General features: G+C 42.3%; 2 protein-coding genes across 2 annotated transcripts; both read right to left on the minus strand.

Moving 5' to 3' along the window:
* Nucleotides 1–6,039: 6,039 nt before the first annotated feature.
* On the minus strand, nt 6,040–18,257 carry LOC125226443. The gene is made up of 10 exons (XM_048130425.1): nt 18,248–18,257; nt 18,087–18,205; nt 17,908–18,054; nt 17,729–17,875; nt 17,550–17,696; nt 16,056–16,160; nt 15,064–15,168; nt 7,544–7,631; nt 7,274–7,369; nt 6,040–6,247 (listed from the first exon to the last, which is right to left on the minus strand). The coding sequence occupies exons 1-10, from the start codon at nt 18,255–18,257 to the stop codon at nt 6,138–6,140; spliced, it is 1,074 nt and encodes a 357-aa protein (XP_047986382.1). The 3' UTR covers nt 6,040–6,137.
* LOC125226632 lies at nt 18,110–25,342 on the minus strand. Its single transcript, XM_048130667.1, has 6 exons — nt 25,232–25,342; nt 22,610–22,824; nt 21,273–21,422; nt 20,766–20,854; nt 18,751–19,830; nt 18,110–18,438 (listed from the first exon to the last, which is right to left on the minus strand). Exons 1-6 carry the CDS (start codon nt 25,310–25,312, stop codon nt 18,260–18,262), a joined length of 1,794 nt encoding a protein of 597 aa, XP_047986624.1. The 5' UTR covers nt 25,313–25,342; the 3' UTR covers nt 18,110–18,259.

A 25,342-nucleotide genomic window follows, 5' to 3' on the forward strand; every position in this document is an offset into this window, starting at 1 on the left:
ACGGGAAGCATGGTCGCGCGATAGACGATAAAATAGCAGGCCGTCCCTATCGCACTATTTGTAAGTGCGATAGGGACGGCCTGATATTTTATCGTCTATCGCGCGACCATGCTTCCCGTGCTGATCGTAGACAAAAGGGAATATACCGAAACGCACAATTATAATACTTTATCAAGTAAAAAACGTAGTTGCTCTTACTGACACTGTATGACGCTAGACTTCGTCAAATTCCTTAGGATTAAGGTTACTTCATAAGTCGTTATTACTACCAGTAGTTTAGTTTACTTATATTGCTATATCCATACTTTACCATTAGTCTTTACGAGGAAAATAAATGCATGTAATAGAGTAGGGTGTAACTTAAATTATTTGAAATGAACACGTAACTTAATCTATTCAATGAGGAGGCACACTCAAAGGTTATGACAGATGGCGCCACCACATTAGTCCATACGTGAGAGCGAGATGATAGGTTTTCTCTCTCTCTCACATATCAATGACAGTGACATGCCTAGACACTTGCATAGGCGCCGCCTGGCGGGATAAAATGTCAGTGTGCCTCCTCATTATGGAACTTATTTATAAGCACAAAAAAGTATCTAGTCAAGTAGTCTGTAAGGGTCTTCCCAAACATACCGACGACCATCGATAGGTTTGGGGAAACCCTAACAGATTCATTCACAAGACTGGCATGAATGGAATGAAAACATTAGTTCATTCAATTCGCTCCAGCTTCTATGAATCAACCTATATAGTTCATCTCAAATAATTTTAAGCATAAACTTAAATATTCACTAGTTGGCACTTCATAGCGCTTGATTGAGATTTTCTGTTTAAAAAAATGCAAATATGTGCCATTCAGTACCTATATGTTACCTTAAAAACAAACATAAACCAAAACGGAAGCATGAAACGTGACATGACCAGAGCCTATATAAGAACAGACAGAATATACAAGGTGGAAAAATCGAATGCCACATGGATGGCAACTACCTTAAATATTGTAAATAGCACATTTTGTGTAAGGGAGACTTTCCTTTGTTTTTAAAAACAATAAATTCTGCATTTAAGGATTTATGAAAAATCGCTTGCCTCAGTCGGGACTCGAACCGGTCAAATGTGACAAAAAATAACGTTTTTTTTCTGGCCTGAAAAAAAAACATGAAAAAAAACCGTGAAAAAAAACAGTTTTTTTTCTGGAGTATGTTTTTTTTCTAAAGTACGAAATCTCAAAATTTGCAAAATAGTTAATACTTTTATATTTTTAGACTTAATGTTAACTATTAAACGAATTTAATAAAATAACTTTAATTTCTGGTCTTATAAAAGTAACATTTACGAAATCTGTAGTTTGTAGTTATCACTATTTACTGTTGGCAACACCACCGCCTCTCCACGCTACACGCCGGATTCCCCAATAAACGTTTGTATACTGAATTAACATGTAGGTTATTGTTATTGAAACACGTTACAACTCACGAATAACCGTTATTGTCGTATTATTTGTTCATCTGAAAAAAAAAACCATATTTAGAAAAAAAACCAAGGTGATCGGTTTTTTTTTCATAATTCTGAAAAAAAAAACATTTGGTTTTTTTTCTATAAATCCTTAAATGCAGAATTTATTGTTTTTAAAAACAAAGGAAAGTCTCCCTTACACAAAATGTGCTATTTACAATATTTAAGGTAGTTGCCATTGATGTGGCATTATTTTTCCACACTGTATAAGTGTATGGCTATGGCACTGACCCCCCCAAAAGTGATTAAGCGATGAGCTATCAGCGATAGAAACGAACAAAAAATAGCTCATCATCCTCCTTGCGTTATCCCGGCATTTGCCACGGCTCATGGGAGCCTGGGGTCCGCTTTGACAACTAATCCCAAGATTTGGCGTAGGCACTAGTGTTACGAAAGCGACTGCCATCTGACCTTCCAACCCGAAGGGTAACTAGACCTTATTGGAATTAGTCCGGTTTTCTCACGATGTTTGCCTTCACCGAAAAGCGACTGGCAAATATCAAATGACATTTCGCACATAAGTTCCGAAAAACTCATTGGTGCGAGCTGGGGTTCGAACTCGCGACCTCCGGAACGAAAGTCGCACGCACTTACCGCTAGGCTATCGGCGCTTCCTAGGCTACCAGCGCTTCAACAAAAGATAGCTCACGTGTAAATAACAGAGAGCGACCGATTTACAGTTCATCGCTCAGCGTTTTGTTAATTTCTAATTTCTAGGTAGGGCCAGTGCCTAAACAAGACAAATAGTCGGGTCCACACAGAACAAGGCAATTACCCGGCAAACATGCTATGGAGATATGCGTCGGTCGTACGCGTCTTGCTCGGCCGAGCAACCTGCCTCAGCCGAGGTACGTCTATAAAAAAAAAATTGTAAGGTTCAAATTTGTGCAGCAGCAAATTTGAGATATATCGTTTTGGAAATGTGAAGCGATAGACCACACCGGTATAGGTGCGAATACACAGCGCTTATAATACTTTGAAGTTTGATACGTGGTCAGGGGCGGCTCACTCCGCGATCCTTTCATGTACATTCCGGAAGCGAGTTAGATTCAGTGGCGACACCTTCGCGCGGCGGAATAGAATTCAATGTCGTCTGCACTCGTGCGGTCCGTTTGTTAATGTAGGTAAGAATTTAGAATGGCGGCGTTTTGTGAACATCAAAGGAGTTAGCCTTCTGTACTTTACTATTATATATTCTGTGACGTGGTTTCCAAAACAATCTATCTCAAATTTGCTGCTGCACAGATTTGAACGTTACAATAATCAGGATACAGTTGCTTTTTAAACTAACTTGTTGTCTTAGCACGTGCCTAAACAGAAGCTCCCGCGCAAGACAAAAGGAACAATACCTTTGTTTAGAAACGTTCGTTTCAAAAAATTTACCCCCTTATTCATAAACGTACTCTAAAGTTATCAAGCCGATAAAGTTCGTTTGTCCCTTTCTATCACACCAATAAGTCGGAAAGGGACAAACGAACTTTATCGGCTTGATAACTTTAGTGAACGTTTATGAATAAGGGGGTTATACTTTACATTGAACGTTTACCGTGCGAGCACATTGACTCGACGTGTTTCACTTTGTGTGGACCTGGCTAATAACAGTTAATAACCCTTTTCCAGCCATAGCATAATTCGTCAACCACATACGACACATACGTAATAAATGATTTAAATTATAGCATTCCAATTTAAGGTTCAAACTAGATTACATTCAACAAAACCAAATTATTAATTAAACGTGGATTCATTCAAATATATTATGTAAAACCTTGTATATTAGCCGGGGTCTGGAAAAGGGTTAAATCATTCACTGCTACCAAAGCATATATCGGTCCATATACCATACATGTTTGTTCCCAGTGAATGCGTTGAATCTAGTGCGAGAAGTGGTTCATTATATGTCAGGTCGAAACTTCGGAGGGTCATCTGTACTGAAAAACGTCGTACGATACACGTGCGAAAAAATTCGTAACTCGTGTCGATTTAAAAACTCCCTTCGGTCGTGTTTTAATTTAACGTTTCGAACTTCCTTTTTTACACACTTGTATCGTAATGTACTATTTCACTGTTAGTACTTATAGTCTCTACATGTCAGTTAAAATACCAATATTGTTACATTATGACTTAGAATAACATTGTTTCCATATCATTTAGGATGGACCTTAATCCCTTACGCTATAAGGAACCGAATTTCATCCTTTACAAACGTTATTTTTTAGAGCACAAGTATAATAATTATAATACAATTGAGCCATTTCTTTTCAATTTCACACTTAAAATAAAACAAGCACCTCGTCATATTAAAAAACTTAAATACATAGATTTTGTGTTACAATAATACCCTCTCTCGTTATCTCAAATGAGTATGTGGTTTTCCATCAAAAAAGGTACCTAATGTTTCCAGTTCAATAGGTTTTCTTGTAGAATTCCCACTGAAATTGTGAAAGGTCCTTATTTGCTGGAATGCCACATGTAGAAAATAAAGACTGATAAATGTACTTATTAAATATCTATTTACATTATATACAATTTAATACCATGGCGTCATTTTGTTAGCGGATACACTGCTATGTATATGTAACTACCAGAACTACCTAGACAAGGGAGTATAGACTATAAAAATTATAGATTGTCATCCAAAATAACCTGTTATTGCCCCAGTTTTTTAGGTTGAGTTGGCCTGAAATAATTTTAGTGCTGAACGATTTTATGCACTAGTGCCTAAAAGCGAGTAACCATAGAACTAAATCAACTAAACAGAGCACATAACTAAAACTTGATTTAGTTCTGTGCGAGTAACCGATGATGAACAAAAGATTGTCGCTCCCGTGTAAATAAGTTACTAGAACATTAGTTTTAGGACGTATTCATAAAATTTGATTAGGCTCAGATTTGAATCGATCACTGCAGAATATCCGCTATATCCGGCGCCTCCGTACACGTTGTCTCTAGCGCTCTAGGGAATAGAGCCCGTCGCACCGTTTCTTTCTTTTCTGAACAGGCGCAGTCCGAGACAACTCGCAAAAGGAGTAGAAGTAAATAAATAATATAAATAAATATTATAGGACATTCTTACACAGATTGACTGAGGCCCACGGTAAGCTCAATAAGGCTTGTGTTGTGGGTACTCAGACAACGATATATATAATATATAAATACTTATATACATAGAAAACATCTATGACTCAGGAACAAATATCTGTGCTCATCACACAAATAAACGCCCTTACCGGGATTCGAACCCGGGACCGCGGCGTAGCAGGCAGGGTCACTACCGACTGCGCCAGACCGGTTGCCAGAAGGCTCCTACATAACCTGTCACTACGTAAGTATTCGTGCACACATACCTATCTACCTTTGTTCGATTGGGGTGTATCACGAGAGTTTCGCTGAGTGGCTTGATTGAGTGATATCGGGTCGCGTATATGGGGGTCAAGGCGTCGTGGTGTGATTTCTTGGCAATTTCCGTGTTCAGAGTAGTAAGTAGAGCGCGAGGGGCTCCGCCATGAGCGCTGGGGTGTCGGGGGTGAACATTACTAGTGAGATTACTGAATGGAGTGGCACGGCGGACGACGACCCCTCGTCCACGAGCCCGCTGCCTTTCCCTCGCACCACTAATTTGCCACGTGTGTGTCTGTTTCAGTGTGTAAAGAGAGAGAGAGCGATTTATAGTTCATCGCTCGGCTATAACTCGCTCGCGTGTTTTATTTAGACGGGAGCGACTATTTGTTCGTTTCTATCGCCGATATACTCTCGTCAACCAAGTCTGTCAGTAAACAGGAACAAAGAAAACTATAGGCATCCTTTTCTTTAGGGTGCTAGGGAAAAGGATACCTACAGTTTTCTTTGTTCTTATTTACTGACAGACTTGTTTGACAGAGTATCTATAGCTCATAAGTTACTCGCTTATGCTAGTGCCTAATGCAATGTGCGTGCGACCTACTTTATTATATATTTACTAACACTTTATTGTTAATTCTAATAGCTTAACTGACCAATAGGACGCAATTATAATTATTTCTATCTCACTCATACCATCCAACTGTCGCTTTTGGTCATATTGATCTTGGAAACATAAGTAGCTCCTAGGGTCGTCCTGTCAACTAATAGTTGCATAAAATTGAGCCTATCACTCGCAAGATGCAAATGTTATTTTAAACGTCCGAGGAAATTATGATTACTTAACCCCTAGCCGGAACTTACGGACGCTTAGGGACATTTTCAGAATTTGGGTCCCCCCAATTAGGAAAAGTTGTTAACAAAAATTAACTCACTGTCAGTACTGTGACGACAATTAAGCATAAAATCTGTCTAAAAATTATCTTTTTTCACATTCTGAATGTAGATTCTCGCTTAAAGTTTATGTAATTAACACAAAAACAATATTTTTATTGAAATTTCATGCTTAATTATCGTCACAAAACTGACAGTGAGTTAATTTTTGTTAACAACTTTCGCTAATTGGGGGGTCTCAAATTCTGAAAATGCTTAGTCGGGATCTACTTCAGGTTCCGATTCAGATTCGGAACTGTCCGGATGGTTCTGGTGATCTCGAAGTTAGTGTTTTGGGAATAGGTAGGCAGAGCACAGTAAACACCCTAGTCGGAACTTACAGACGCTTAGTCGGAATCTTCCTCTTCAGGTTCCGATTCGGATTCGGAACTGTCTGGATGGTTCTTGGTGATCTCGATGCAATTGTCCACGTCTGTCAGTCTCTTTAGTGATCGCCCTGTTGACAAAAGTTAGATGTAGACGTCACTCAAGTTTTATAATGCGTTAACTTAACCTGACGATAATAAAACGCTAATCCATACTAATATTATAAATGGGAAAGTGTGTGTGTCTGTTTGTTTGTCCGTCTTTCACAGCAAAACGGAGCGACGAATTGACGTGATTTTTTAAGTGGAGATAGTTGAAGGGATGGAAAGTGACATAGGCTACTTTTTGTTCTTTCTAACGCAAGCAAAGCCGCTGGAAAAAGCTAGTAAAACCTACAAGTGAAAATACTTTGATCGTTGAGTTATTATCACAGTTAACTCATAAGAGCCATAGACTATAGACTTTATTCGCGCTTAATTCCTTTATTTTTGTATTTTGAAAAATAACAAAAATATTTTTTATAATACAACTCGGTAACAAAATTGCACGACTTTCGGTTGACAATTGCGACCTGTGTGACGAGCGGCCAAATAGGCTAGTTTCCTACTAGTCAAATCAATTTGTTTAAATATGGAATTACTATGAAATACTGAGGAGTGACGTCACGGTCAATTCATTTACTTTATATCTTTCTCTTTGACTTGTTAAATAAAAATTATGTTTAAAAATAACTACTGTCCATATTTTTCTTCTAATCATGTGATGCTTTATTTCGTGCACTGCATAATAGTACATTACGATACAAGTGCGTAAAAAAGGAAGTTCGAAACGAGTGGCGATAAATTAAAACACGACCGAAGGGAGTGTTTTAAATCGACACGAGTTACGAATTTCCTTTTCGCACGTGTATCGTACGACGTTTTTCAGTACAGATGAGCCTCCGAAGTTTCGACCTGACCTGACATATAATGAACCACTTCTCGCACTAGTGCGTAAAAAAAACACCATCTGTACTGAAAAATATTTTATTTTGAGTATAGGAAACTAGCCTATTGCCCGTGTTAAACAGCACCGCCGACCTTTGCTATTGCATTGATCAATTATACCTCATTTCAGATTCCATTACACTTTATTATAATAAGTACGTATTACATACCTGTAAGAGTTGTAAGCAGCCTAGTTTCACAGCCGGACGGCATATTGATTGGTCCTAGCTTTTTCGCAAGCTCGCGCGCCCGGTCTGCACCGGAAACTAAAAAATATATACAAATTTTATTCTACAATTTGCAACGTCATTTTGAAAGTGTCGTCATGTCCATAGACATATTATAATAAAATACAGTTCCTTAATATGTACCGATACTGATTTCAAGCTTTTTTATGTATAATAATACAAATATGTGGTTGATATAATTATTATCTTTACCTCTGGAGCCTTCCTGGCTCGCGTCTTCAGTCATTGTAACTTTTTCGGTCCTGTAGACACCGCTCACCAAATCCCAGACAAAGAGGCACTGAAAAAGAATAATATTTTAGGACTAGGCCTTTACTGCCTGTAGGTACATTAAAGTCAAACATACATATTTATTACACTTTGTATCTTTGTGGCTGACTGTACAATTCTCACCGTCAGTCAAACGTATTTTACTAAGAGCGTCGGTATAATAACTAGAAATTGTTTCTAATGGCCCCTGTACACACATGGCCAACGGTTCCACCAGCCCTTTGTGAAACCCCTTGGCCAAGATAAGAGCCGCTGTTTACACATTGGCGAACCAATCACTTGGCATTGGCTCTTCATGAAAGATGGACGTGGAATGAAAAAATCTAGGAAATTCTTGGTCATAGACGTTGTTGATGACGGCCTCTTTACGTATTATACCTTTTCTACCTTTTTTATGATATTTTTACATGTCATAGATCTGTTCTGTCACCTAATGTCTAATGAAATAAAACCATACTAGTGTTTGCAAGACTTCTTTTTATTAATATCTCAAAAATACTTATAGGAGTTCAACAGCCCATAAAACCATCATTGGTCCATCGCAGCCGTCCTAGTGTTATGTTTTGAACCGCGCACGTAAGTTATGAGCTACAAAATGATTCGAAAACCTATTAAGACACGAAGTCTTGCTCGCGCAGAGCGCGATGCAAAAACAGATGTCATTAGACTATCTAAGTCTTCGCCCCCGCACTCCATGACCATCCGACCTGCGGACACGACGTTCGTCGCCGGTAGCAGCCATATGGAAACACCGCAGCACATCGATGTGCCGCACCCGCTGCCAGCGCACAGCATGTTGTCAAAGTCTTCGTCTGCCCTAAGGAAAAGGTTGGAATATGAGCGCGCTATTGAAAAGGCCAAGATTGCTAACGAGTTGATAGACCTGAAGTATGAGGCTGATCTAGCCGACCTAAAGTCCGAGAAATACAGTTCACACCAGAGTGGTATAACGTCACGTCACAGCTCCCACATTAGTAACGCTAGCAAGAGCACACGTCAAAATGTCGAAGACTGGATAGAGCGAAGCTCGCAAGAACTTGATCCGTTGCAGCGCGCCCCCGAGGATGTTGATAACCCGCGCGACTGCGATCAGCCGGCAGCTCCCGACGCCGACTCGAACGGTACGATCAAATTGCTTGCAACTGCAGTTAAAAATTTGACACTCGCTTCCACTAAAGATGAGTCACACGACAACATTTTGAGCCGCATGTGTATGCCGCGAGATTTACCCAAGTTTTCCGGCGATCCGCTCGAATGGTTACAATTTAAACAAGCGTTTGAGGAGTCTACTGAAGTATGTAAATTTACCCCGAAGGAAAACTTATGGCGATTACGTAAGTGTTTACATGGACAAGCTAAAGAAACCGTGTCAGCCCTGCTTATGTCCGCCGCCTCGCCTGATCGCATCATGGCGACACTTGAACTTCGTCACGGCGACCCCGAATGTATAATAAGCAGACTTATTCACGACATTAAGAAGCTTCAGCCCATGTCCCAAGAGTACCAGAAAGACATTGTCAATTTTTCTGTCAAAGTTCAAAACTTTGTCGAGTCTGTGAAGGCAGTGGGGCGCGAGGAGTATGTACAAGGTCTCAGTATTGTACCACTGCTAATTTCAAAGATACCACCAGTCCTTGTCTCTAAGTGGTCTGACTACAGCTTCCCATTGATTAAGGAGGGAGGAAAGTCACGATTGTCTATTATGTCCGATTTTCTGAACACCGAAGCTGTCAAGATCGCTACGACTGCTAACGTCAATCTACAAAATTATCGCCCTGAGCAAAATAAACAAAAGCAACACGATACTATTACGAAAGTTGCACCAAAAGCGCAAGCAATACTGTTGCAAACTGACCAACGTGACAACACAGAGAAGAACGATAAGTGCTCATTTTGCCGCACTCAATATCATAAGTTGCCTGATTGCAAGAAGTTTAAACGCGCCTTACGTAAAGACAGATGGCGCCACGTTAAGAAGTATGGACTTTGCTACAAATGCATATCGCAACGTCACGATCGTGAGACTTGTTCTGCCCCTATGTGCGACAAGGATAATTGCGGAGATGCACATCACAGTCTACTGCACTACGAATATATCGACAAAGACGGCGATACTTCAACTTCTCGCCCCGTCGATGTAAATGTCAGCGCCTTGCCGCAGCCCGAGTCAAACATAGTCACAGAGCCTACAACATCGAGTTCTACGTCATCGCCTGTAACTGAAGCTGCGACATGCTCTATAGATACTGAAAAGCATGTACTATTGAAAGTAGTTCCTGTCAACATTCACGGGCCGAACGGCGTGTTTAGTACGACTGCATTTTTGGACGACGGGTCTACAGTTTCATTACTCAGCGTGGAGCTGGCGGCGCGCGCCGGCCTCTCCGGCCACAACGAGACCATGCGCGTGTGCGGCGCCTGGAAGGACGACGAACTCGTACGCGAAGCAACTGTTGTCAATTTACGTATTTCTTGTATTAATGGTAGTACGCATAATTTAAATGTACGTAGCGTTGATCAATTAGGTATACCTGTACAAAATGTCAAATTAGTAGATTGCGACCAGTATGAACATTTGAAAAAATTGAAAAATCAGCTTCCTTACGCTAAGATTTCTAAGCCTGAGTTGTTAATAGGTCAGGACAATTATAATTTACTTGTGCCTTTAGAATTATGTTTAGGGCAGGATGATGAGCCGTCAGCAACACGTACCCCCTTAGGTTGGTGTATACACGGGCCGGTACACGTGCCACGCGCGCCGCGGGCTGCACGCCCCGCGCACTCGGCGCACGCTACGCTCCACTTGTGCGTGGTGTCTGAGGAAGACGCCGTCGCGCACGCCCTGCGTGAGCTACACGATGAGGTACGCCGCTCGTTTGCCATCGACTCTTTGGGTGTTGCAGGTAAGCCTAGAGAGAATGTTGACGATGTGAAAGCGCAGGAAATGTTAGACAAGTCTGCAGTGCTCATCAATGGCAGGTGGTCAGTGGGTCTACCATGGAAGGATCCGCACGTCAGCTTGCCCGATAGTTACCCTAGCGCCTTTAAGCGGTTACAGGGTGTAGAAAAAAAGATGCGAGCTGACAAAGCTTATGGACTCAGGTACGAGGAACGTGTCAACCATTTGTTTGAAAACGATTTCGCTCGCGAAATGGCCGACACGTCACTCACGCCCAATACGTGGTATTTACCACATTTTGGAGTCGACAATCCTAACAAGAAAAAGCTGCGTTTGGTTTATGACGCAGCAGCTAAAAGTCAAGGAAAGTCCCTCAATAATTTTCTTCTAACGGGACCGGACTTACTCGCTTCCTTGTTCGGCATTATGGTTCGTTTTCGAGAGGATAGGGTAGCAGTAACCGGTGACATAAAAGATATGTTTTTGAGAATAAAAATCAATCCTGTAGATCAAAACGCCCTCAGATTCCTGTGGAGAGGTAGGAACCCCACAGGTCCAGTGAAGACATACGCGATGACGTCGCTGATTTTCGGCGCGAACTGCTCTCCATTCATTGCGCAGTACATAAAGAACAAGAACGCTAGCAGGTTCGAGTCTACGCTTCCAGCTGCCGTCGCTGCTATACACTGCCAGCACTACATGGATGACTATATCGATAGTCTGCCGGACGAAGCTTCCGCCATCGAGATGGTAAAGAATATTCGAGATATTCACAGCGCCGGAGGTTTCGAAATCCGCAACTGGACGTGTAATAGCGCAGCCGTGCTCGACACTATACCTAAGGATGTTTTAGGTGATACAGCTGTGAAGTTAGGACAGGACGAACATGACGATGGTGAGCGGACTCTTGGTCTGATATGGTACCCTGCTAAGGATGAACTAGGGTTCGATGTGTCATTCAAGCGCATTCCTGATAGCGTCATCAAAGGCGAACAAAGACCTACCAAGAGGGTTATGCTACGTGTCATTATGTCAATCTTTGACATTTTCGGGTTTTTGTCACCTTTCACTACACAGGGTAAAGTTATGCTGCAGGACACCTGGCGTCTCCATATCGACTGGGACGATGTTATTCCAGACGAATTATATAAAAAATGGTGCAGTTGGTTGGAATTACTGAAACTTATTGGAGAAATTCGTCTGCCAAGATGGTACCAGTCGTGCGCTGTCAGGTGCAAGATGGGAGAAGAGTTGACAGCAACTCTACCAGGCTCTTCTCTTCATGCCGCGACCCAGCAAAGCTACAACGACTTAGAGCTACATGTATTTAGTGATGCCTCACTTAAAGCTATGTCAGCTGTCGCGTACTGGCGTTGGAAGAGTAACGACCAAATATTTGTCTCGTTTGTTGCCAGCAAAAGCCGCGTTTCGTCGGTGAAACCTCAAACTGTGCCACGATTGGAACTCCAAGCTGCGTTGTTAGCAGCTCGACTTGCTGACTCGCTAGCGAAAGCACATCGTTTGAACATCACTCGGCGGCACTTCTGGTGTGATTCAAGTACCGTGCTACACTGGATAGGCAACAACACTCGTCGATACAAGACATTTGAAGCCAACAGACTTGGCGAGATCGACGAACTGTCAAAACCCTCTGAGTGGAGATATGTACCCACAGGACTGAGCGTGGCAGACATTGCCACAAGAGAAACGTTCAATTATCAGTCTTTTCTCAACGAGTGGTTCAAGGGACCTGAGTTTTTGTACAGCGATGAGACTTTCTGGCCAGCGAATGTCCTGGAACCTGAAAATGAAGTCACTGCTCAAGCTTGTATGACCATAGTACAAAACTCACGTACATGTTTCCCGGTTCCTGACCCTGAGCGCTTCCCCTCGTTTCTGCGATTTCTGAGAACTACTGCTTGTGTTCTAAAGTTTATTCACAAATGCAGAGGAATTGCCCTTGATGACTACGCCCTGATGCAGAAGGCAAAACAACTAATCTTGCGGCAGGCTCAAGAGGATTCCTTCGCTAGTGAAATACAAGCAGTCAGGGCGGAAAAAGAGTTGTCACGCGATAGTCGACTGAGAAATCTATCTCCCTACTTGGACGAGAACAATGTCTTACGCGTAAGCGGCCGCATAGATGCTGTTTGCGACGTATCCCTGGAAGCTAAAAGACCCATTATTCTTGACGGGCGACATCCTACTACTCGGCTCTTGGTCAAGCACTACCATGTGAAGGCTGCACACGGACACCAAGAAGCGGTAGTGAATGATCTAAAACAAGAATATTGGATAATCCAGCTTCGACCTACCGTGAAAAATGTTGCGTCTCGTTGTATGCTCTGCAGGTTAAGAAAGGCTACCCCTCAGGTGCCTCGGATGGGTGACTTACCTCAAGCGCGCATGGCGCATCATCAACGTGCTTTCACCTTTTGCGGGATCGACCTGTTTGGGCCTATGGAAGTCACCGTAGGCAGACGTCGAGAAAAACGCTACGGCGTTTTATTTACCTGTCTAACTGTTCGTGCGGTCCACATAGAAGTTGTCCACACACTTACTACGGACTCACTGATTATGGCACTTCAACGTATGGCGTCTCGACGTGGATGGCCGTCGCACATTTATTCCGATAACGGCACGAACCTACGCGGAGCAGACGTCGAACTGCGAAGATCCATCCAAGAGCTTGACAAAGAGTATCTAAGGGCCGCTGCTCTTAACAATCAAATTCGTTGGACCTTTATCCCCCCCGCCAGTCCCCATTGGGGTGGGGCGTGGGAACGCTTGATTCGTACCGTAAAGCGATCTCTTCGTGTCATTTTAAAAGAGCGAGCGCCTCGAGACGAGACTCTGAGCACCCTGCTAGCGGAAGTGGAAGGGATAGTTAACGGTCGACCATTGACACACGTGTCGGTAGAACCGGGATCATCTGAATCGCTAACGCCCAACCATTTCCTTATTGGTTCTTCATCCAGATTGCCAGTTCATGGCGTATTTGATGATTCGGACTTAGCTCTAAGAAAGCAATGGCGAATAGCGCAGCGATTGGCCGACATGTATTGGAAACGCTGGATGAAGGAGTTCCTCCCACTTTTAATACCGAGAAAGAAGTGGCAACAGGAGCAGAAGTCACTGAGTGTCGGTGACCTTGTGCTCGTCGTTGACCCTGATTCCCCTCGAAACGTTTGGCCACGGGGCCTCATAAAGAGTGTCCTGCCTGGAAAAGATGGTCGCATCAGAGTAGTCGATGTCAGCACCGCTACTGGTGTACTGCGCCGGTCGGTGGCGCGCGTGGCTCCTGTACCATTAGTTGATTAGTGCTAGTCTGCGCACTAGGGTGGGGAGTGTTGATGACGGCCTCTTTACGTATTATACCTTTTCTACCTTTTTTATGATATTTTTACATGTCATAGATCTGTTCTGTCACCTAATGTCTAATGAAATAAAACCATACTAGTGTTTGCAAGACTTCTTTTTATTAATATCTCAAAAATACTTATAGGAGTTCAACAGCCCATAAAACCATCAGACGTTGTCAGAAAAAAAATATTAAAAAATAATAACCCCGTAGTAAAATTAAATTATTTGCAATATTAACAATTTTTTGAATATTCTGATAAGAACATTTATCTTTTTTAGGAAATACATTAAACATTTGCAAGGTTATTTTATTTCCTAAAATCTACACTATTATTGGCATAGATAAACTTATTATTTTCGTAAATATATCACTACTTTCCTCTCTGACGGCTGACGACCAACTGAATGAAGCGCCAACGTGTAAACGCAGTTGGCCATTGGCGCCAAGATCCTTTGATGTGTGGACAAAAAACCGACACGAATCGGTTGGCCGGCAAGCGCAAGCGCCAACTGCCAACTTACGGCCAAGTAGCCCTCTACACACATGGCCAAGGGGGTTGGTGGAACTGTTGGCCATGTGTGTACAGCGGCCATAACACTAGCTAAACTGCGATAGTCTTTTGTTTTACCGCGAAAAAATGTGAGGTTGGTTTCTGGTAACGCTTCCGACCGGCCGCATCATCGCGAACGCTAATGGCAGCAGCGTTCGGGTGTAATCGGCTACGTTCGTTAACCATCGGGAGAACTTTCGGGAACCTTCCACCGCTTGCGCGATGGCGTCTCTCTCGTAAGTAATAAGTGCGAAAGAGACGGGACTCACCTCGACGGCGTACTGCAGACGGTGCGCGGGGCAGCCGGCGCTGATGGCGGAGGCGTTCGGCTGATCTCGGGTGTGATCGGCTACGTTCGGTCACCGCCGGGAGAACATTCGGGAACCTTCCACCGCTTGCGCGATGGCGTCTCTTTCTTAAGTAATAAGTACGAAAAAGACATGACTCACCTCGGCGGCGTACTGCAGACGGTGCGCGGGGCAGCCGGCGCTGATGGCGGAGGCGTTCGGCTGACCTCGGGTGTGATCGGCTACGTTCGGTCACCGCCGGGAGAACATTCGGGAACCTTCCACCGCTTGCGCGATGGCGTCTCTTTCTTAAGTAATAAGTACGAAAGAGACATGACTCACCTCGGCGGCGTACTGCAGACGGTGCGCGGGGCAGCCGGCGCTGATGGCGCGGCACGGCTCGCACGCGCCCGTGTCATCGCTCGCCCAGAGCCACATTGCACACAACTGTAAAAATATACATCATCATCCTCCTTGCGTTATCCCGGAATTTTCCGCGGCTCATGGGAGCCTGGGGTCCGCTGTGACAGCTAATCCCAAGATTTAGCGTAGGCACTAGTTTTACGAAAGCGACTGCCATCTGACCCAAAGGGTAACTAGACCTTATTGGAATTAGTCCGGTTTCCTCACGATGTTTTCCTTCACCGAAAAGCGACTGGCAAATATGAAATGACATTTCGCACATAAGTTCCGAACAACTAACTCGTTGGTACGAGACGGGGTTCGAACCCGAGACCTCCGAACTGAAAGTCGTACGCTCTTACCGCTATGCCACCATCGCTTAAAAATAACTGTAAAAATATACGTTACGTTATTATTGACGACACATTGTCCGTTTCCAGAATTATTAATCCTTAACAAGGTTATATCCATTCGATATTCTAATAAAATGCTGTACAAAACGATCCCTATCGCGCACGAAACATAAAGAGTGATGGCAGATGGACTAAAATGTTAACGGAATGGTGGCCGCTTACAGATGTAAGAAGCGCTTGGCATCCGTTAGCTTGTTTGGTGGACGACATCCGGAAAATTGCAGGTCACAACTGGATGAGAGTAGCTCAGGACCGGGACAAGTGGCGTTCCAGAAGAGAAGAGAGCTATGCTCAGCAGTGGGCGATAAAGGGGCTGATGGTGATGATGGAGTTATGCATTGTCATATATGTATTAAATTAACCTTTAGTCCAGGGAATAGAACTGATTTTGGTTTTGTTTGAAAAGTTAACGAAACAAAACAAATGCGACTCTGTTCCAATTGAATATTATTTAAATTTCATCGAACTGAATAAGGTAGGACCTTGGTCCTTAGTAGGTTAAAATACAAATGTACTCACCCCCGATAAGCAGCCGCTGCTCTGACAAACGTCGATGACGTGGCAGCCCCAATCGAAGCAGTAGATGAATTTCTTGCCGTTCAGCTTGCACAGCCGCCCGCAAACCTGAGGAAACGAAAACAGTGAGTTAATGATTATACTTTTCACTGGGAGCGGAACAAGCCCTTTTTATGGCCCGATGGCGAACTTTATAAGTCCGTAATCCGTATCTACTATTGAAAAAACTCGCCGGCGATTTGACGAATGACTTGACGAGTCGAGATTTTGACCAATGTCTAACTTGACGGGACGAGAATTTGACGAATGTCTATTTGACGAGTCGAGAACTTGACGAATGTCGCTTAAGAGTTTTGAATTATTCACGGTTATTTTCATTAGACTTATATTGACCGTAAGTCTAATGAATGTATATCTTGACGAGTCGAGAGATTGAAGAATGTCTAACTTGACGTAACGATAATTCGACGAATGTCTAACTTGACGAGTCGAAAATTTGACGAATGTCTATCTTGACGAGTCGAAAATTTGACGAATGTCTAACTTGATGAGTCGAGAATTTGACGAATGTCTAACTTGACGAGTCGAGAATTTGACGAATGTCTAACTTGACGAGTCAAGATTTTTTTTTTTATGAGTATTTAATGTGACGAATCAGGGTTGACTTCGAAATCCTGTACAGATGTAGTGCGAAAAGATTTGCCTTCGAATTGTTACGGAAACGTACGAATGTGTCATGCTATTTCAGTCAGTGTCAGTACAAGATGTACTGACATTGACTGAACTAGCATGACACATTCGTACGTTTCCGAAGGAAACCCTTTTCGCACTTCATCTGTATCGGGCATGTAGCCTGCCCCGTGTGTTAATAAGTGTAGGTATAAGAACCGAACAGAGCTGTAAGAACCTCTTTTTGGCACATGACAGCGTCCACAAAACGTAAACTCGCGCAACCTAATAAAATTTTAAATAAAATCCTGTAATAATATTTAAAAAAATCAAGTACATAAAAACAATATTTCGCTTACTTTAAACATAATCTAACACATGTTACATTTTTGCGGATCTTCGTTAGTGAGTATTTTACGGTATTCATTTATCACGCAGGATTTACTTATTATGTCATTTATCATTCATTTTTATTTTTAAACTAGTGCTGTGGCAGAGTCTGTCATTTCGGTTTAAATGACATTTCAGTAAGTCGACAGAAATCGTATATTTGTTTAAACCTTGTACATAGGGCCTAATCGATTCAACCAATTCGAAATTAATCGTTAGATTTGGCAAACGATACGTCTTAGCCACATCGCAACATACTTCAAAACAAATGTGTCAAAAATGTGAACTTACAAATCTGCAGCAGCGGCTGGTCCATACAAGCCGATTCCCACCGGCTTGCCTAAAATTGATTTGATTTGGTGTTGCCTAGCAGAAATTTTCACCAGCCGCCACTGCAAATCTGGGACAATAGTGGCACAGTCGTGTAGCAGATTATACCTCGTTACACAGCAGCTCGGTGTCGAGACTGCGTTGCTGCGCGCGCAGCGTGAGCGGCGGCGGCGCGCTCGTGACGCGCGCCCACGCGCCCGCGCTCACGCCCTGCAGCGGCGCGTAGCCTGCCCCGTGTGCTAATAAGTGTAGGTACTAGGTAGTGGCACAGTGTATCATGATTATACCTCGTTACACAGCAGCTCGGTGTCGAGGCTGCGTTGCTGCGCGCGCAGCGTGAGCGGCGGCGGCGCGCTCGCGACGCGCGCCCACGCGCCCGCGCTCACGCCCTGCAGCGGCGCGTAGCCTGCCCCGTGTGCTAATAAGTGTAGGTACTAGGTAGTGGCACAGTGTATCATGATTATACCTCGTTACACAGCAGCTCGGTGTCGAGGCTGCGTTGCTGCGCGCGCAGCGTGAGCGGCGGCGGCGCGCTCGCGACGCGCGCCCACGCGCCCGCGCTCACGCCCTGCAGCGGCGCGTAGCCTGCCCCGTGTGCTAATAAGTGTAGGTACTAGGTAGTGGCACAGTGTATCATGATTATACCTCGTTACACAGCAGCTCGGTGTCGAGGCTGCGTTGCTGCGCGCGCAGCGTGAGCGGCGGCGGCGCGCTCGCGACGCGCGCCCACGCGCCCGCGCTCACGCCCTGCAGCGGCGCGTAGCCTGCCCCGTGTGCTAATAAGTGTAGGTACTAGGTAGTGGCACAGTGTATCATGATTATACCTCGTTACACAGCAGCTCGGTGTCGAGGCTGCGTTGCTGCGCGCGCAGCGTGAGCGGCGGCGGCGCGCTCGTGACGCGCGCCCACGCGCCCGCGCTCACGCCCTGCAGCGGCGCGTAGCCTGCTCCGTGCGCTTGCAGGTGGAGGGCTACGTGGTATCCTGATATGCAGTCGTCTGGAAGTAATATAATCATGTAGATTTGCAGTTTAACCTCGAGCTGAACATTCATTGTAATTCAAGTCTTTTCACTATCAAAATTTATTTTGGCAAGAGCTTCAACATTTTAGCGACCGGTTGGAACCCTAGGCCACTGTGGAACAATGTAATGTCATCAATGACGTTATAAATCTGATTGTAAGAATTCCAATTGGTTCACTGTACATCATGCAGATTTGCACGTCGGCGAAAAAAAACTGTACTCTCATGACCTGTGAGAAAAAAACTTACCGTGAATTTCAAAAGAAGACATTATAAATACGAACTTACCTTCAGAATCCGTGGCAATAGAAGTAATTTCGTCGTCGCTTTCCACAAAATATCTCGTGAAGAACTTGCTGCACTGCGAATTTTCCGAATGCACCAAATATGGATCGTGCGCGTTCACGGGACACTCCGACAACGTCTTCGAAGTGTTATCATGAACCGCTACCGTCTTCAGAGATCCGTCGTCAAGCATTTCCATCACTCTGTATTCCGATTCGCTTTTATCATCAGATTCTAAACATGATAGACCCTCTTTCTCACTAGTCGTCGGCGAAGGAGGTCTACTTATCTGATTATGTGCTCTTAAAACTTCCACTGGTGGCGACTTAGGCCGCCGCATTTTACTAGTGCACCCAGTAAAGTATTTCCTATTACTCCTTAAAACCCTGAACGGGACTATATTTTCATTATTGTCTTCAGAAAACTCATATTTCTTGTCAGCTAACCTTCGTTTTCTGAAGATACTAAGTTTTTCGCATTTCGTTTCAGTTTCTTCTACAAATTCGTAAGCTTTGTCCGCTTTGATTCTATGCGTTTCGTTGAACCTGGACATGCTTTCGGCGGGTCTTCTCCTGGGTGACCTTAAAGGAGGTGATATTAAAGTTCTAATGGAAGGCGAAGGGCCCTCCCATTCTTCGACTAAATTGTACGATATTGAAGAGGCTTGAATGCAGAGCTCTTGTCCCATAACGTCAGGTAACTGCACCGGTTTCGACATTTGAAAAGGCTCCGCGTCTAAATCTGAGAAGTCTTCTAGAATGTTTTGCACAACCGTGTTCTGGTATTTGGGGGAATGGAAGACAGCGGACACGTCAGACGCTGGGGTACTAGGGTTCGTGTAAATCGAGTTGGTCTCGTCTCTGTCTGAAGATGATTTGCAGTCGTCTATTTCCATAGGTTTGTCCTGGTCGGGTTTGACGAAATCTATTTCTAGGATGTGTATGAAGTCGGTGTAGATGATGATTTGGTTGGAGTAGGCGAGCTGGACCACCGGCTCGTATACACTGGAGTCGGATGTGCAGAAGAACTTTGTGTGAATAGCAAAGTTGTGCTCTAGACATTTTTGACCCCAGTTTTGACCATCTGAAAATAGATTTGCCATAGTAGTTACATTATAAGAAAGGCCGTAGCAGGATAAGGGAAGAAAAAATGCCCTTTAATGTTTAGAAGCTGTTTTTTTTTCTATAGTTACTTACACTTAGTAGTATGATTGTGCAAAGTTTTGTTGAAAAATTCCCAGTGGTTCAGCCAGCAGAAAAAAAAACCAAATTCATGAAATATGATTTTTCTCTAAAAGTATTTAACTCTATCATACAATATTTTTTTCATTTTGGTTAACTAAATAGTACTTATAACCTGGAAGAAATTTGAGTCTCCAACTATAATATTTCTGCAAAAAGTACGTAAGTCAACATTTAAAAAAAAAAATATTTTTAGTTTCTGAAGGAGGGACCACTCTAAATGATACTTCAAAAAAGCCTTATTTAATGACCTGTCAGTCATATAAGTTTGACAGTTAAAATCGAAAAGCAACAGTGTCAAAATTAAAAAATAATGTTGGTTGGATTTTGTTACATTTTATTGTTATACCATTCTAACACCGCCAGATAACTTTAAAAGTTATTTCCTGATCGAATATGTAAAAATAAAACAAATTTTCGACAATATTGGCTTCAAAAAGATATACAGGGTATATTTTGATAGCGGGTCAGTAAGGCCAGCTACCAGATCCCGTGCTGCTACGCGAAAACGGTCTAAGGAAACATTCCATCTATTTCAAATTGATGAAGATTGGCGTTTACAGATTTTGGAAATAACATAGCCTGTACCTATGTTATTTCCAAAAGTCATTTTTCAAAAACTTTTTTTGATGCAAAATGATCCCATACCTCTCAAGTAACTTTTAAAGATCTGAGACTTAGAAAATCTCGTCAATTCGTCGCTCCATTTTGCCGTGAAATACGGACAAACAAACAGACACACACACTTTCCCATTTATAATATTAGTATGGATTTACCTTCTTCTTTCGCCATAGCTGCACATTTCCTACATCCTAACCGTGGCACTCCGATGACACTGAGATGAGATCTCTCCGTACATGAATCCCTGTAATAAAGTATGCCAGTTTGTATGTCAAGAAATTTTCTTTGTCATCTTGCTTTGCATAAAAAAGTAAATCCAAAAGAAATAATAATTAGTCGCAATGCGTTTTCTAGACTTTTTTGTACCCTTGATATGAATTTATCTAATATCTTTAACGAGCAATTCTTGTATAATTATTTTAATATACCGGCGATCTCGGAAACAGCTCTAACGATTTCGCTGAAATTTGTTATGTGGGGTTTTCGGGGGTGAAAAATCATCTAGCTTAGTCTTAGGTCCCGGGAAACGCGAATTTTCGACTTTTCATGCATTTTCTTTATAATAAAATAGAACTTCCAGCGAAGCTCTGTCGCCCAGATATTTAGTATAGGTAGGTATAATAAAATCACAAGGCAGGCAAATAAACAAATTAGTCACTCACGGTAACCCGTAGACAACCAGCACGCCAGGATTATGTTTCCATTGTGCCATGGATATGGTCAGCCGGCTGTCCACCGCGTCCCCGCCAAATAGGGGCACTCTGTGCACCGATCGGACCACTCTTCCGGGCACCCAGGACAAGAAATGCAAGCTGCAAAAATGTAGATTTTTTTAAGTGGCTTTTATAATTTTTCATGGATGTAAACATAAAGTGACGTACGTTTTGGGTAGTTTTAGGCCGCGGGCTAAGTGCTCACGACCGCTCACAACCCGCTACAAGAAGTGGCACGTAAGTTTAGCGCTAACCGTTATTGCGCAGAATTAAATACCGGCCAAGAGCGTGTCGGGCCACGCTCAGTGTAGGGTTACGTAGTTTCACGTATTTTTTTTTCAAAAACTTCAAAATAGACATAGACATAGACATTTTATTAATAATATTATTTTAATTTTGCTTACAAAGTTTTTATAAAGATCTACTTTTGTGATTTTTTTCATATTTTTTAAACTTATGGTTCCAAAGTTAGAGGGGGGGGACACATTTTTTTTACTTTAGGAGCGATTATTTCCGAAAATATGAGCATAATCGAAAAATCGTTTTAGTAATCCCGTATTCATTTTTAATTACCTATCCTGATATATCACACGTTAGGGTTGAAATAAAAAAAAAACATTCCCCACTTTACGTGTAGGGGGGGTACCCTAATAAAACATTTTTTTTCCACTTTTTATTTTTGCATTATGTCGGCGTGATTGATATACATATTGGTACCAAATTTCAGCCATACATATTGGTACCAGATTATCCGCGGACGGACGGACAGACAGGTCAGACAGACATGGCGAAACTATACGGGTTCCTAGTTGACTAAGGAACCCTAAAAAGCAGGTCTCTCAGGGGATAACAGGCAGCGAAGGGTATGCGTCCCCATGTACAGCTGTCCCCCCCACATTTCACTCAGCGCTAAACATACGTGCCGCTACTTGTGCGCCACACTGTTCGTACAATCCGCAGCTTTAATAAGACTAATTATTTTCTACAGAGTTGAGTTGAATAACAAGTAGGGTAGATAAAAATACGCCAAATTTTCTTGTTTTGTGTGCTGTCGCGCCCACATGGACAACTCGAGGGCCTCTGTAAATAACTCCCAGAGAACTTCTGTCAACATTCATCAACACCTATCTATCTGTCAACTCTATGATACTGATTGACCAATTATTTGATGAATATGTGGATAAGGATATACACAGTATAACGAGCTGCCTCGCGAGGAAATAACCGTACGAAACAGCTTAATTTGTGTAGACATGCATGGGCCTATGGAACGTTCATAAACTTACGTAAACTTAGCATTCTCCCTAAAATAAACTTGCGATCCATTGCTATACGTAAAGCTGAGGAGGTACTGTCCACACTGCGAGAACCCCATGAACACGTGGTTGCTGAAGTAGGACATGGGCACAATGTCCATGAGGCAGAACCGGAGCCGTGGCGGGATCCGCTCGAATATTCGGCGGCCCCGGTCATTGTAGCGTCGTGATGTGTAGCCTGAAGTCTGTAAAAGATACTTTGATTTAAAAAAAAAAAAAAAAAAAAAATTTTTTTGAAAAAACCCCCGACTGCGACATAGTAGACCGATTTTCATGAAACATGGCTAAGAACACTCCCGACTAACTCAACTTTCAGACAAAAAAAAACTAAATCTAAATCGGTTCATCCATTCGGGAGCTACGATGCCACAGACAGACACACACACACAGACAGACATACACGTCAAACTTATAACACCCCTTCGTTTTTGCGTCGGGGGTTAAAAAACAATAAAATAAAAGACAGGAAGTTTTCCGTCATAGGGTCTCCCCAAATCGACGGGATATCGGCTCTTCTAGCCGAATAAAAATCACAAGTCAGTATGAAGACTTACGCGTCGGAAAGCTGAATGCATGCGTACGCATGTTCATATTGACGAGCGATTTTTGGGCGGCGAAAGCCGATTCCGATAGGTTTGGGAAGACCCATAAAAATAACTTTATGCTACATATCAAATAAGTGCATGTTTTATCAGAATTTCGGTTGGAAAGTCATGTAAACTGGACTGAACTGTATTACTTGTATTGTACACAAGAAGTCCTCTGTGATAAAAGCATCATATATTATAGTCTCCTAAGACCTGACCTCTTTTTTTTATTGAAAACAAAGATTACAGTTATACAGTTTCTAGTTTTTTCGCCAAACTTACGTTTAACGGCGAAATGAAGCACTCATTTTCAAAGTTAGTACCTTAAATTATATTAAAAGACTTATTCTAGTGTTAATAGATAATAATATTTTATCAATTACTAATGGCGCTTTTCATTAACACTTTAAAAACCTGAATAAGCCAAAAAATCGCTGTCCCTATCTGTCATGTTGACTTATGTATATGTGAGAAAGGGACCAAGCACCCCTTAACTAATCAGTTCAGTACCCAACTATTTTAAAAATGCGAGGGTACAACTTGCCTTGTCGCCTGCGAGTCCATACTTGAAGTCGCGCGCGTATGGACTCGCGCGCGACAAGACAAGTTGTGCTAAAGGGTCTGGGACATACAAATGAACAATTCAAAATCTGTTCATGGAATTTGAACCTACATTGTGAGATATTAATTTGATCTTGTTTGTTTGAAAAATCCATGACAACTCTATTCATCAAATATTTTTTTCTAATTTTACTTTGTTTAAAATTATTTTTTATGGCGATGATGATATTATGTGGCATAATCAGGACAGGAGTGAGAATCATGGAATGCCCCTTTATACCTCTGCCCCACACTCGACGAGCGGCGTATGGCCGAGCTACTTGTTATGCCGCTCGTCATGTTATGCTGCTATTTTGTTCCGTTTTGTGGCGCGAGTCAAATGGCCGGCAACAACCTAGAGCGATTAATCGCGCGAGTAGGGCAGTGTGTGGTCAGTGAGGGCAAATCGCGGCAGCGCAGGAACAGCACGAGGGGCAGCATGACATAAGTATTGCAACAAGTGTAGCAAAGAAGGATTTTCATTATAAATATGTCCATTATAATAGTACATTATTGCTAGTATATAAGGCGAAGTGACAGGAAACCACAAGCCAGATGATTTGGACAATATCAAAACAATGGCAAGGCCGACCTGGCACAGAAGCGCCGCTTATAGAACAGAATGGAAATCCATGAAAGAGGCATATGTTCAGCAATGGACGCAAATATGCTGAGAAGAAGAAGAGAAGAGATAATATTAAAAAAAATATATGGATAAAAATTTAATGTAAAATGTAAAGTGCTCCCACATTGACTGTTATAAATGTTATATAGCATTGTGACAAGGACAGCTTAATGTTAGTGCCATTGCTTTCCCTGTCACACAATGTTATATAACATTTATAAAAGCCAATGTGGGAGCACCATAAAAAATCTTCATAGGTACCAGGAATGTTAAATCTTATGTCAGGAGTAATATTTAATAAACATGACCCTGGTTTGGTGTTTTTTCTATGCCAATTTAATTATTTATGTAAGAAGTTAAAATGAAACTTGTTAGTATACTGAATTCCAGCTAATACTTCTGATAGTGTTGTAATAATTATATTAAACACTGGAAATGGAAGGATTATGCATTGATTAGATTTTAAATAGTAATTTCCGGTAATGTTTCTGTTTTATCAAGTACAGCTCAGGTACACCTGACGATACAATGATTATTTACTTGATAAAAATAAAGCTTCTATTTTTTTTACTGAAGAAATGGTCAAAATATGTAAATAAGACACCCAATTTCTACAATAATGTGTGAATACGCCACTTCTAATCTCTTTCTTACCTTAAGGTCATACCATTACATTACAATGGGACGTCGCAGGTAAAAATTGAGTCTCAATCGCTATGCAAAAAAAATACAAGCGTTCAATCGTGTAAACAACCCTAGATTAGTCTATTATAGTCTTACCTCTCGGTTAAACAGCTTATGAACGATATTATTACTATGTCCTGACATGATTTTAGGAACACTACTATAACTTTTCGTCATATCACTCTCATTATGCAAAGATTTTTCTGA

This window comes from Leguminivora glycinivorella, chromosome 5 (genome assembly GCF_023078275.1).
Source record: "Leguminivora glycinivorella isolate SPB_JAAS2020 chromosome 5, LegGlyc_1.1, whole genome shotgun sequence".
Classification (NCBI taxonomy): domain Eukaryota; kingdom Metazoa; phylum Arthropoda; class Insecta; order Lepidoptera; family Tortricidae; genus Leguminivora; species Leguminivora glycinivorella.

Coding starts and splice junctions, on each gene's coding strand:
- LOC125226443 (XM_048130425.1), bottom strand. Junction 17,876..17,907: donor CCGAGCTGCTGTGTAACGAG/GTATAATCATGA, acceptor GCCACTACCTAG/TACCTACACTTATTAGCACA. Junction 7,632..15,063: donor GTCTGCAGTACGCCGCCGAG/GTGAGTCATGTC, acceptor ATTCTTTTTCAG/TGCCTCTTTGTCTGGGATTT.
- LOC125226632 (XM_048130667.1), bottom strand. CDS start 25,312: ATGACGAAAAGTTATAGTAGTGTTCCTAAAATCATGTCAGGACATAGT. Junction 22,825..25,231: donor ATAAGCTGTTTAACCGAGAG/GTAAGACTATAA, acceptor TATCTTTTACAG/ACTTCAGGCTACACATCACG. Junction 18,439..18,750: donor TATTGCCACGGATTCTGAAG/GTAAGTTCGTAT, acceptor TATTACTTCCAG/ACGACTGCATATCAGGATAC.